The sequence below is a fragment of the Lonchura striata genome, chromosome 1A (genome assembly GCF_050655825.1).
Source record: "Lonchura striata isolate lonStrDom1 chromosome 1A, ASM5065582v1, whole genome shotgun sequence".
NCBI lineage: Eukaryota > Metazoa > Chordata > Aves > Passeriformes > Estrildidae > Lonchura > Lonchura striata.
In genome coordinates this window covers 49,906,495-49,920,281 of record NC_140741.1, presented here as the reverse complement: position 1 = coordinate 49,920,281, position 13,787 = coordinate 49,906,495, and the positions used below count along the sequence as shown (strand labels likewise).

The window sequence follows — 13,787 nt, the reverse complement described above, 5'->3', positions numbered from 1 at the left end:
TTTGTTGTCTAACAAGTGTTTTGTGTTAGAAAAATACCAGCATTCAGTATTGTGCAAGCCCAAATAAGTTCCTGTGGCACATAACACTAAATATGAATGCTAATACTAAATTAAATCATTGATATCCGAAGTACACAAAATCAGTTCTGGCACAATGCTGTATCCTAGATTAAAGTGGCTTATGGCTGTTATTTTGTCTGCCTTGCAACTAGATTTTTATCAATGACATTCAAGATTTCAGTATGGTAACTAGATACCCGATAATTTTAGCCTGTTTAGGCATCTTTTGCCTCCTTGAGCTCCTAACAATTCAAAAATCTTCATGTCCCCAGAAGGTTTTTTTACCCCAGGATAATACTGGCTATAAAATGTTTATTAAGATGCAAATTCAAAATAAAAAAAATATTGTTATTTATATACCATGCCACTGCTGTTGGAATGCTAGCTAATATGGTTGTAATGTCATTGAAAATAAGTTGACCATTGTAGCAAAGGAACAACTGGCCTCATATATGTGCACAAATGAAAACACCTTTTCATTTGGTGCATAGTCCTTAGTGGGAAGAAAATCTATCTCCTGCTCTAGCTCTTTGGGTCAATGTTAATTTTTGAGACCCTGTCCTGGATGTTCTCTGTTATTCAATGCTTGACTGTGATAGCTGAGTTAAAGATCAGGCACTATGTGCTTTTTAAGTCCTAAACAATCTTCTGTGATGGCTGTTTCCAGGTTATTTACCTGTATTTTATCAATTTACCTGCCCCTACTAGAACTGAATTTGTATTTCCCTTTCTGTTTGGATTGCCTTACATTTGTAATGTAGTTAGCAAGATTGTAGATCCTAAGGCTGTGGCAAAGTTCTGCCACCACAGTGTGTGAGGTTCTGCAAGGTTTACTTTTAGTGCTGCCCTAGAGAATCAGTGATGGATGACTACAAACATAATAGGCTACACAACCAACTCTATCTGTAACACAGAAGACATTTTCTATCAGTAGATAATGTGTATTTGTAGAGGATATTTACTGATCATTGAAAATCATTGAAAATCTAAAAGAAACATTGAGTTTGGATCTGCTCCTAGATCCCTGTGAGGTGCTTTTCAAGATAGGTGTGAATTCTGAACCATAATCTCAAGACCATTAGTGTCAGCCCACATTTTCCACCATGTGAGAGCTGGACCAGTGTAAATACTGCTGTGCTTGGTGTCTATGGGGACTGCTTGAAAGGAACCTTGACATCTGAATCAAATTCAGACAGTTTAGTACAGATTAAAGATTTCATTGCCACTTTCTTAATGAGTTGCATTTTGTCATGATATCCATTGCCAAGACTTTTTCTGCATCTAGATCCTGACCTGTGTGTGAGAGCTGTTTGCTGCTCTTCTCTGGCCTAGATGGAAATTTTTATGTGTATGAATTTGTCAGCCATTTGGGAAAGAATGAGTAAAAGTTTTACTATAAACGCAGACATCATTTGTATTAATGTGAAGAGCTGTGTGGTTCTGATGTCCCTTTTATCTCTTTGTGTTTCAGTTCATCGCTTTTGCCTCTTTATTCTTCATCTTAGTTTCAATAACAACCTTCTGCCTGGAAACACACGAGGCTTTCAACACCATTATAAACAAAACTGAGCAGGTCATCAACGGGACAGAAGCTGTGTTACAGTATGAGATTGAGACAGATCCTGCACTGACATACGTGGAAGGAGTCTGCGTGGTATGGTTTACATTTGAATTTTTAGTACGTGTTATTTTTTCTCCCAACAAACTTGAATTCATCAAAAACCTCTTGAATATCATTGACTTTGTGGCCATCCTGCCCTTTTACCTAGAAGTGGGCCTGAGTGGGCTCTCCTCCAAAGCTGCTAAGGACGTGCTTGGTTTCCTCAGGGTGGTAAGGTTCGTCAGGATCCTCCGGATTTTCAAGCTCACCCGGCACTTTGTGGGCCTCAGAGTGCTGGGCCACACTCTGCGAGCCAGCACCAATGAATTTCTGCTGCTGATAATATTCCTGGCACTCGGTGTTTTGATATTTGCCACTATGATCTACTACGCAGAGCGGGTGGGAGCCCAGCCTAATGACCCATCAGCGAGTGAACACACACAGTTCAAAAACATCCCTATCGGCTTCTGGTGGGCTGTAGTCACCATGACCACCCTGGGGTATGGGGATATGTATCCACGGACTTGGTCAGGCATGCTGGTGGGAGCCCTGTGTGCACTGGCAGGAGTGCTCACCATAGCCATGCCCGTGCCTGTGATAGTTAACAATTTTGGGATGTACTACTCCCTGGCCATGGCAAAGCAGAAACTGCCAAGGAAGCGAAAGAAGCACATCCCTCCTGCTCCTCAAGCCAGCTCACCCACCTTCTGCAAGACAGATTTGAACATGGCCTGCAATAGCACACAGGGTGACATCTGCCTGGGCAAGGACAACCAGCTGATGGAACACAACAGATCATCAGGTAGGACCCTACTGGAAATGCATGTCCTCTGAAAACACTTTATAGACCAGTATGTTTGGTAGGGGTCAGAAAGCAGCCAGTCTTTCTGCCAGGAGAAGTTGTAGCTCCCACCCTTCTCCCCTCCAACATTTGCGTGTCAGTCTCATAGAGGACAAAAATAGGTATAGTGATGTTCCCAAACCTCTATGTAGCTGGTCTATACAGTTTTGCTTGCTCTGTTGAGAATGCTTTCCTGCTGATGATATCAACCTTTTCTTTTGCCTGTTGTTTGTTGCGTTATATGGATGTTTCTTGTTTTTCTGCATGACTGTGACTATTTGAGCAGCCACCGTGTCCCACCCTGTTGGACTCCATGGTGTTTTGCCTCAGTGTCTGTCTCTTGTGTCAGCTTTGCCCGTGCCACATCGTGGCCTGTTAAGCAAGATCCTACAAAGAAGCAGTCATTTAAAAGGAGCAGGTGCTTTACATCCAAAGCCCAGCACTCAAAGGAAATAGGAAGAAATTTTCTTTCTACTTTTCTTTCCATTTGGCATTCTGCTTCCCTGGCTAAAAGAATCTCCTTCATCTGTGTTAGATGAGACATTGCATGATATTTACTATTCATTAAATTACACTAGCATAGCTGATGTAAATCTTGTCAAGAAAAAAGAAAATGGCAGCCCTTAGCACAATCATTGCTATTACAGTTGATTTTTGTGATTTCTATTACCTTATTTGTTAGCCTTCCAAATGATGAATAAGGAGTATTTTGTGCTTTACTCAGTGAAATTGCATATCCAATGATAGCCTCAGTCCCTCCAAGCCACTGCTCCATATTCCAAATCTGTTGCAATTAAAGAGTAAATTTTACCTCTCAGTATAATTAGTTTAGCAGCAAGAATATATTTTTTGTTTCTTAAGTGTATTTATTCTTAAGCCAAGCACAATCTGTTTAAAAGCTCACATACTAGTCATGAGACTCCAGCTGTAAAACTGCTAAAGAATAATAAGAACAAAGCCACTCATGACTGGTGTAATTCAGTAATTGAAATATAGTTTTTAAAAAAAAGAGTCTGGAAAATCCGTCTCTGAACGATAGCCTTCTTCAGTCTGTTGCTCTGTTATTGAATAGCATTTATGTTCAAATAAGATTGGTTTCACTCTCTGAGTTACTGTTCACAAATTAACAGTTTTTTGAACATCCTAAATGTATTTAAAAGGATGGAAATGCTTGAAAAGACTCAGACTGACAGTAAAATATAGTTAGTTTTTCAGTGCTTTGACTGATAGCATCTTCAAATTGTTAAGGATAGCAGCTTTTCCATGCCATCAGGTCCTACCAAAGGTATTGTGAATGCAGAAGGCTCAGTGTGATCACTGTGTCTCTCCCTAAAAGACACGGGGTTTTTTGTGTCTACAGCTTTATTTACAAGGGGTTATAATCCTTGAATTTAGAGAGAAAGCAGACATGCAAGAAGGAGCCATTTCAAAGTGTTATCTTTCTTTTCAGTAGTGCTACCACTTACATCACGCACTGTAGCTTTATTTCTAGTAGAGAATGTTATTAGAGTCACTATGAATTACATGCAAAACTTCAAGGCTGAATTCTGCCCTTTGCATTCCTAGTTCAGAAAAAAAAACATGCTCAGGTTTATATGCAAAGGTAAAGCTGAAGTCATGTGCTGTACTGAGAAGAGATCTTTTTCTTGAAGTGTGGCCCGAATTTGAAATGGTAGATAATTTTAAAAGAGAGTCCTTTGGGAGTGACAAATCAGGAGAGGTACAGGTTTTTCTATTTGACAAAATAAAGTGCAGAGACCGAGACAGCATTTAATGTTGGAAACTTACGATGACAAGCAGTGCAAGTGTAATACATATGGAAATGAAAGCTAAGTGTGTTAATAAACAGAGTATAGTGCCAAATATTGAAAATATAGTCCTTCTGGGTGAGGACTTGTCTTTAAAACATTAAACTATATATTCTAAACAAAAATTCCTAATGTGACATCTTGTTTAGCAAAAATGATAACCAAAATAGTAAATAAGTATTTGAAATATCCAAGGCTGACTGTATTCTGACAAGTTACAGTTCAGTGTAGGTGACTAACTGAGCCTTGGTTTGATTATTTCTTAGTTCATGTTAGTTTAATCTAATTTTATACAAATTTTAGGAGAACAGGAAAGTCAAAGGATCATTTATTCTTGAACAAAATGTATATCTTTTGCCATTTTGTACTGATTAATGATGAATTGCAATCTTGTTTTCTTCTAATGATTTACTTTATATCTACTTTTTGAGTGATGGGAATATCTGGCATTCAGCATAAGCTCTTTGTGATGTCTCATTTCCTCATTCATTATTGTCTGTAAATGGGCATGGTGCTTTAACCAGTGTTATCAGGTGAAGACAGTGCAGGAAGTGAGCAGCCACTCTCACCTGGTGAAAGGCTCCCTCCCATCAGACGTTCTAGTACAAGAGACAAAAACAGAAGAGGGGGAACATGTTTCCTACTGACAACAGGTGATTACACGTGTGCTACTGATGGAGGGATCAGGAAAGGTATGGACTTCTTTCATTAGATCATAAAAGGTTACTCAGCAATGTGCTTGTGAAAAACAATCTTAGAGTAAAATGATGTGCACAATGCTCTAAGAGGAAAGACTGTACTCACAATGTATCTTTTTTTCTTTACTCCTAGTCATTCTTTTCATTTTAGAAACACTCATCCCCTTTAGTCTTCAAAAAAACGTGCTTGATGTGGGACCCTCATTGCACTTGTGTCTTCATTTGTCTGTAATCTCTAGTGGAAAAGCCTGCAATTCAGATCTTGCTCATTCAGCCACTCATCACTCAATATAACTTGTCATTCTAAAAGACTAATTAATCATATTATAACTTAGTAAAATTTACAGCTGAATAAATTTTAAAGATTGACATGTCAGAAGTAAGCAACATTTTTGAACACTAAAAAGCATATTCTGAGACACTATTTAGATTTCTTTCAAAAAAAATTTTGAGCTTATAATGCCAAAATATATTTTTCTTCCTTGGCAATAAACACGCCACTGATACTAAAAGATTACTGTCTACCCCAGCCATAATTCAGCTATGGAGTAAAACAATGCACCTTTTAACACCTTGCAAAGTGTTAAAAATGTCTTTCTAGTTCTTTAGCCTCTCCAAATGTAATTACTTGCTGCTCAGTAGGATGGGAGTGCCCAGGTGGAGTTTGCAAAACTGTTTCGTGCTTGCATCTCCCACGACTGATTGTTTCTGCCCCAGCAGGCCACATCTGGCTGTGGCTGCAAACCTAACATCAGGACATAGCCTTAACATAAGTTTGCCAGTGGTAGTCTTCCCATTTCCTTAGACAGGAACTTCTTTTGTTTCTTGGCAAATTATATTCCTCTGACTTGGTATCATTCAGACAGATTTTACATTTCAGAGTGCTGAAGTGTAGTTATTCTCCTCAGAGTTCATCTGAAGTAGCTCTGTGGCACTGGACAAATATTTTTGTCCAAGATTTTTCTGGCTTTTTTTTTAAACTTCCTTGGTGTATAGCAAACATAGCTGTCCCAGCCAGCCATATATCTAAAGGAATTCTCTTGGGTTGTTCTGCAAATGCTCTTTTTTCTCTTCAAAGCATAAGCTCAGTAGATTAAACCAGTGAAGGCAGATATGCAACCAGTTCCCTGTGTATGGCATTTGCAGAGTATGACTTTCTATGCTCAGGCACTTTACGTACTCCTATATATAATGTTTAGCTTAAATGAAAAATCATTGCAAGCATGTTTTTGCGCAAATTTACTACATTTTCCACTGAGTGTATATTTCACTGTCTTCTCAAAAACTAGGATTATTTAAAATACCTCTAATGCTAAGAGTCTTTGAGGAGGTCAAGAACACCTGGATAAGGTAGAGTACCATGGCATCTTGCATGACCAGCTTTTTGACTTCACTCAGAAAGTTAAAAGAAATTACCCATCAGCTACTAAAGACATATTTATATAACATTAAAACCTATTTTATCCTAGAACATTTTGATTTGTAAATCTAGATTTAAAAGAAAATGGTTTTATAGTTTTTACTATAAAACTGGGGCTTGAGTTCAGAATGGACAGTTTTTTGACGAGAAATGTGATCTTTGCCTGGCTCTGATGATAATCTTAGTTGAGGCTGAAATGTTTTAGTCACTGGCTTTAAAGTGTATTTTATACAGAGTAGGAAAGTTAGCCCCTAAGCAGAAAATACCTTCAAATAATATACAGATGGGTTTGAATGCTTGAATGTCATTCACACATCAAGTCTATTACTTTTACATTTTATTTTTACCCTTTCTTTCCTTCTTTTGGTACATTCTTCTTGTTTGGTTTGTTCCTTGGTTGATTCTTGGTTGTTCAATTATAATTTATTCTAACCTTTTTTGTATGTCAGTCTCCAAGATGATACTGATTCCAAGCTGATCCCCTAAAATACCTGAAAAATACTGATTTTGGATCATGCCTCTTTCACTATTCATCTTGTGTATCTGGTTTACATTTTTTAGGAGTTTCTATTTTATTTATAATCTTTACCATCTTCCTCTATCAGTTATTTCCTTTTATCATTAGAAGAGTAGCAAGAAAATAATCTTAAAAACTACTTTCCTAATTTCTATGTAAAAAAGCTATCTGATTATTTTGATTTTTCTTTAATAAGCTTTATGTTTACGGGGAGTTTAAATATATAAACTAGCATTGTGCTTCTCTTTATTTCCATTTTCAAACATAATTCTTTCTAGTCTGTGTGAATACTGATAGAAACTCAGAAACTGGAGGCTGTCTCAGAAATGTATCTGAATTCTGTGTAGTATTACAGTCTAGCCTGCCCTTGCCATCTGGAGAGAACATTGCAGAATGTTTTAGCAGACATGAGGTTATACATTTGCTTTAAGTATGGTTTTACAGTATGCAGGTTTCAGTGGGTAAAAAATATGTTATTTGTCATAAGGGGGGAGTCTAATATATGATTTTTCCTAAAGATGCCATTAACTGCCTGTTACCTAGAGATCTGGCATTTGAGCCACTAACCATTTCAATCAGAAAAAAACAAAAAAAAGAAGAAGTTTGCCGACATTCCATGTGGTGGAATGTAGCTTTACTGTCATTGGTATTTTAAGGTTTCTGTGGGAAAAAGTCTTATTATTTCCCTATAAGACATTTAGATCTGAATATCTTAACCTGACAAATGCTTAAATGCATACTTGTCTTCAAGGAAATAAGTAGTATCACTGAAATCAGTGAGACTTCTCATGCTTGCACTGAAGCATGTACCCATGTACTTCAGGAGCAAGTTCTTGCCTGGCTTAATCTTTGTTGTATTTCCTTGCTGATATCTTCAGGCCAACAAGCAGATCAGTTTCCTAACGTTTCCATTTTCAGCAGCTGCTGAAAATACTTGAATATGAAGATAGTGATGCAGTGAATAGCAATGTTTTTTGTTGGTTTACGTCATAGCCTCTACAAAGTGAAAACAATCCACAGTGGCAAAAAGTAAGTAGCCAGAACTCACAGTGTATGTGAACAGGAATATCTGCAAGTGCAATGTTCCCTTCAAATTGTGAAGCATTATGTGGTTGCCTCATTTAATGATTAAAAATTTACTACTTGCTTATATGGATTAATACCGTTGATTTTGTTCAAATCCGGAAAAGAAGCACAAATTCAATGTTTTAAGTTTGCCATTCAGGAGGCATTTACAAATACGTCAAGCTCTGCAGTCTTATTAGACTTCAAAATTAGAAGCAAAGCCTAAGGGTTAATATTTTTGAAGATAAAGCTTCTTATATTCATTCAGTCCTCTGCAAAACTGATTTACACATTCTGTATAAATTTTATCTGGTTTCTGGTCTATTTATTTTAAAGAAAAAAAATGTACTTTATTAGGAATTGGATGTAGCAGAGATTATGTAATTCTGACAGTTTCTGTAGTCTGTCTTAATGGGGTTTTGATTATGCTTAGCCAGATAGCTCAGTCACCCTGGTGGGATTCCTTATCTTGCTCTCTGTGCAGCCCTGCTGAAGCCCACAGTGTGATACTAAGTGCAAGATGGGATGGTGAAGAGCAGGTCAGACCTCTTGTGTGGTGGTCTGTTTAATTTTTTTGGGGAAAAAGTGAATGCATTAATTTGTAAATAATTTTATTTATTAGTATCTTTTGGTAGTAATATATCTCAGCACTGAGTTCTTTTGCAGGCAGATTCCCTCTGAGTCCCTGATAGCTCCTTGGATTACATTACATTGTACTGTTTGTCTTTGTCTATTTTTTGACTGAATTCAACTGATGTCTGTGCATTTTCTCATACAAGGCTATGAAAAATCTCGAAGCTTAAACAACATAGCTGGCTTGACAGGCAATGCTCTGCGACTGTCTCCAGTAACATCACCCTACAGCTCACCTTGTCCTCTAAGGCGCTCTCGGTCTCCCATCCCTTCCATCTTGTAAACCAGATGGCATCAATCGGCTACATAGTACTAAATCAAATACTGTTTACCACATTTTGGAAATAAATGTAGCATTAAGCATAGGCTCCACAAATATGGTTTAACTCCTGCATGATACAACTGTCAGTAGTAAGAAAAGCCACTTGGGTACCTGAAGATTTTTGTCTTGGCTTTTAAATATACTTCAGGTAGCATTTCTTCTTTTATCTTGTCCTACTTTCCTGTGGCAATAAAAGGACAGTTAGTGGATGCTGTTGTCCATATAAATAAGCATATTTTCAGGGAGATTTACTTAAAATAATGTGCTTCCAAGTAATTATCAGTCACTCCATTGAACCTCCATTTCTTGTGACTCTAATCCATTCTGAAGATGTCTGCTCTGAAGGGTCTGCTCATTTGCATGGACCATCCTGTCTCCATCACCTGACAAGCAGTGTGCGGATCGTGGAGACCACAGAGGGCTCTGGATGTGTGTTCTCACATTGTTACCATCCTGCTGAAATGAAAGCACTGATAAACTGGTCTGCATGTGGGATTGTTTTTCTGTGTTTAACCTTTTCCTTTATTTTTTAACTATCTACTTGTTGATAAACGACTTTATTTTGCAATTAACTTATTTCGGTACTGGATTGCTGTATCAGAGTTCTGAATGTCTCCGGTTGTTTGCACACAGATAACTGCAAAGAGGTTGTCATTACTGGTTACACGCAAGCAGAAGCCAGATCTCTTTCTTAATGGCTTGGGGAAGGCACAAAACATGCAAGAAAGGTAAACGCCATCCAGACTTGCAATTCTAAGCTAGCAAGTGCTGCTTGGTACTGTAGTATTTTCTCTACTCCAGGGTTCTTCAACATTTTCAGAAGCTGAGTACCAAGTAAAATTGAAATAAATATTGGGGTTTTTTTTTTACCATTGTAAGAGGGTAGTAGTTCTCAAGTTGGGTTTTTGACCAGCCTTATACCTCTGGGCTAGTGGGCTTCAAAAATTTCTTCAATCAATGTTTTTTGAGGTGCTTTGTCCTATATGTTGTTTGTCTGTCTGTTTTGCAACCTGTCTCCTTGTATTCTCCATCTGTCTCCATAAAGCACAGAGATACTGTTAAAATGCCCCCCTCTTTTAAGTTGAACTAAGAACACTTTTTCTCCTTTTCTCTTTTTTTTTCATATGGACTACACATGCAAATATAGATAGAAATATACATATTTTTCAAGTGCAGTTAGTATTGTCTAGACTAACTCGTGTGCACTGCTAAGATTTTTTGAGTGGCTTTTCAGCACTGACCGGTTGCCTATTGCATCAATCTTCCTCCTAGCAACCAGCATTCATTGCAATTTTAAAACTATTCCTCCTCTAATGGCTTTTTCATTCAATACTAACCTCTGTTTACACAACAGGACAAATGCAATGGCAAATTTGAGGTTCTGGGCTGGTGAGGAAAAATTACCCTAAAACTGTAGAGTTTTAGAGATACATGGGGAAGACCATAATGACTGAAATCTTAAATGATCCTTGAAATTGTTGAATAATACCTGACTGTCATGTTTTACTTTTTTGTTAGGAAAAGAAATTAAATTTATTGTTGACCATGTAACATGTTTTTCTGTATATAGCTAAGCCCAACAGCATGACCTGCATGTCAGAATTCTTGTAAAATAATGTATTTATCAAATATACATTTCTGATATTTAGAGATGTACATTGATTTACTTTTGGTAAAATATTGTCAATAGAGATAATTGCAAACAGCTTTTAGCAAATTAATTAATATAATATCTGGTGCTGCTGTTATATTAACTACAGTGTTGTACAGAATTTATCATGGATTTTTGACTGCTGAAAAAGGGACAATGGAATTTAGCCATACCAAGGACTGTACTGGAAAGAGACTGCTGCTGCTGAATGGGCCCTGATAAACGACTCACACCTTGAGGAGGTCACTGAGACTTTGCGTGCGAAGCAGAGCTTGTTAAAGAAGATGAAAGACCGTTCATAATTACTGCTGCCAGAGGAAGGGGTGACTAGTCACTGTTGATGAGTCAGTGTAAATAAAACGTATGTGCATGGAAAATCAGTTTTTATCTATATCAAGGAAAGCTGAATTCATGTCATCATTGCTAAGGCTCCATGCAAAGACCCCCACCCCGTGTTTATTATTACTGGTTCCTGCAGTAAGCTGTGCTGTGGATCATACAAAGAAACATGCTTAATAATGATAGTGATGTAAACTACATCTGTCTTGACTTCTGTCATACTAATGGCATATATTGCAAAAGTCACAAATTTGAACAGAGTAGGTTTGCATAAGTACTTGCTTTCTCAGTTTACCATGACCTAAATTGTTATGAATTGTAGTGTACCTGCCAAGTCCTAAGTTTACTTTTCACTTTGATAACAAAAATGTGACTGCAGACAAACATCACTGACTTTGTTCACAGCACACAGTCTTCTTTCATTGTTACCTCAAACTATAAGTATTATCAGAAATAAAATTCTGGCAGCAAGAATATTTTGTGGTTTTTTTTAAATTCAAAGTGTTGCAAACTCAACATCAATAAGTATAAAAATTGTATTAAATTATATTCTAAAAATGTATATTTTACATAAAATATATATTCTTTGATAAGTTATTTTTTGTGATTTTTGTGGTAAATGGATCTAGTCTATTCTATGTTTATAAGACATTATAGTGCTACAATGTGGTAATTATGTTCTCTCCATCCTATTCAGTGGGAAATTCTCCAGAATCTGTTTTGTCACCCTGGTGTCCCGATTGTAGGGACCTATCCCAGTTGTGAAACTCTGTATCGTGGAACTTCTGTGAACATGTCAAGGTGCATGCACAATCCTGGTGGAAACCAGTCGAAATGTAATACCTGAATTGGAGAATAAAAGGCAAAAGACCTGGGGAGGAACTTGGAACATATCTTCTGAACTGGCTCATGAGCTTTCTTTAGCTGTATCGGTCCCCTGCCTGCTACTGGCCATCCCAGTTCTCAAATCAGCCTCCTGGAATGCCTGAGGAGCTAATTCAAAAGCTAACATGAGCTGGATTCTGCAACAATTGAAATTTTATCAGCTTGTTAACGACCCTCTGCCTCATGTGGAAGTTTCTGTCAGGCTGGTATTTTAAATCTGAGGGGAGTTTTGTTGCATCCTGGAGTGAAGTCAAACCTAAAAAAGTAGGTGATAAATGGTTGCCTAAGATTCTAATATACTGTATTTGTGGCAACCAGAAATCCCCAAATACACAAACAGATTGTCTGAGAGCAGCGAGGCAGCTAGTACAGTTTTACAAATTATCTGAGAGGCTGTAACACAGTATTTTGGCATATGTGCTGTAATGTAAGAAAGGTTCCAGAAAACAGGATCAGAAAACAGGTGTTCAATTTCAGAAAATGTGTTATAATGATATGTCAGGAAAGCTCACTGTGATGTTTGCCCAAGGGTTAAGAGTTGCCTGTACTGTGACTGTGAGCTGTACCCAAGGGAAGAAGAGGTGTAATGGTCAGCCAGCACAAGGCTCACAGCCAGTTCCAGTCACGCAGGGTGATGTCTGCCCCAAGTACCTAGAGAGAGGTGCCTGACTTTCCTCAGTGCTACACAGGGACAGTGATGATCCCCAAATGGGATGCAGACAAGGGGGTGCATTTAGTTGGTCAAGATTGTACAAAACACTGATGGTGTCTGATATTTTCTACAGTCTCTGGGTGGTAAGAAGCCTGGATGGATCTCCACCGACTCAGGACTTTGAGTCTAGAATATCCTGGACTCGGTATAATTTTTCTGCTAGAGAACCAAGCCCATGTTTAAATGCTTTCTTTTAAAACACACCTGCAGGACAAGCTGATGGTGAGTCTGGTAACTGCTCATGTGTCTTGAAACTACAACACAACTCTGACTATTCTAAGAAGAAAAAGATGGCTTAACCACCAGCCCCCTCCTGTTCCTCACCTGTTTCTGGGCCCAGAAAAGGGTGAAAGGGCATTTTTATGAGGTGGAACATCAAGGTTTAACTTTCTCAGGCTGAGGAAGGCTTTGAACGTAAACCTCACTCTTCAGGGTACTGCAGCGTCTCAGATACAATGTAAAGACTGGGCTGCACATTCTCATTCACTTCTATTTTAGCCATGTTTTAAAGGAAAATAGATGAATGATGAGAAGCAAAATTGCACCAGGAGAGAGGAGTTTTGGTGGAAGCAGGAAGGTGCTGTGTGGGTATTCTGGGGATCAAATACCCACCAAAGGGTGCTTGTGGCCATCTCTGGACTTGACTTAGGAGTCTAATAACTTATTTAATCCTTGTTTAAGTATTACGTAAGGATTAGAAGTCAAAACTAGAAAAGAAGCTGTGAATTCACAAACAATGTATCTGCTAAGACAATTTAGGAGACGCTGTTACTCATTCACCTTTTAAGTTTGTGAAGTCAAGATGTCAAAAGTGAGCATCCTTTTGAAAGATGAGCTAATACAATAGCAAGGTTTGTGAAGAGATCAAAAGCTGCAATGCATTTGGAGAGGAGCAGATTATGGGATGTTTGGACTTTGAAGGCAGTTGTTCTTATGAGGCCTCATTCAGCACTGAGAAAATGTTATTCCAGCAGATTTTGAGACATTGCATTATGACGTTTTATAGGTGTGTACTGCAAACTGGTGCCAGAATTGCTAAGAAGCATGCAGCTAATGATAAGGGGGCTTTCTCATGTGTGAAAAAATTACTATTCATAAAACTTCTCTTACAAAAGGCCTGAATTAAATTAAAGCTTCTAAAAGAGAGAGAAGTTTAAGGACTCTCTTCAGATGGGTAACTGAAAACTATAGGGGAGAGGGATCAATCTAACATGAGCAAACTCACCAGCTTAGTTA

At 37.9% G+C, this 13,787-nt stretch overlaps 1 protein-coding gene across 10 annotated transcripts in view; it reads left to right on the top strand.

Annotated features, from left to right (window-relative positions):
* KCNC2 (potassium voltage-gated channel subfamily C member 2) overlaps positions 1-11,847 on the top strand; it is a 100,177-nt gene extending 88,330 nt beyond the window's left edge. For 3 of the 10 annotated variants that reach the window (XM_021528156.4, XM_021528155.4, XM_085569084.1), the window contains exons 3-5: positions 1,532-2,462; positions 4,834-5,001; positions 8,789-11,847. In XM_021528156.4, the coding sequence (XP_021383831.1) occupies positions 1,532-2,462; positions 4,834-5,001; positions 8,789-8,925 (1,236 nt within the window). In that variant the 3' untranslated portion in view covers positions 8,926-11,847. Of the gene's footprint in view, positions 1-1,531; positions 2,463-2,787; positions 3,878-4,833; positions 5,002-8,788 lie in introns of those variants that run through there. The other 7 variants (XM_021528160.4, XM_021528157.4, XM_021528159.4 and 4 more) reach the window with 7 other exon arrangements.
* The last annotated feature ends 1,940 nt before the right edge of the window (positions 11,848-13,787 follow it).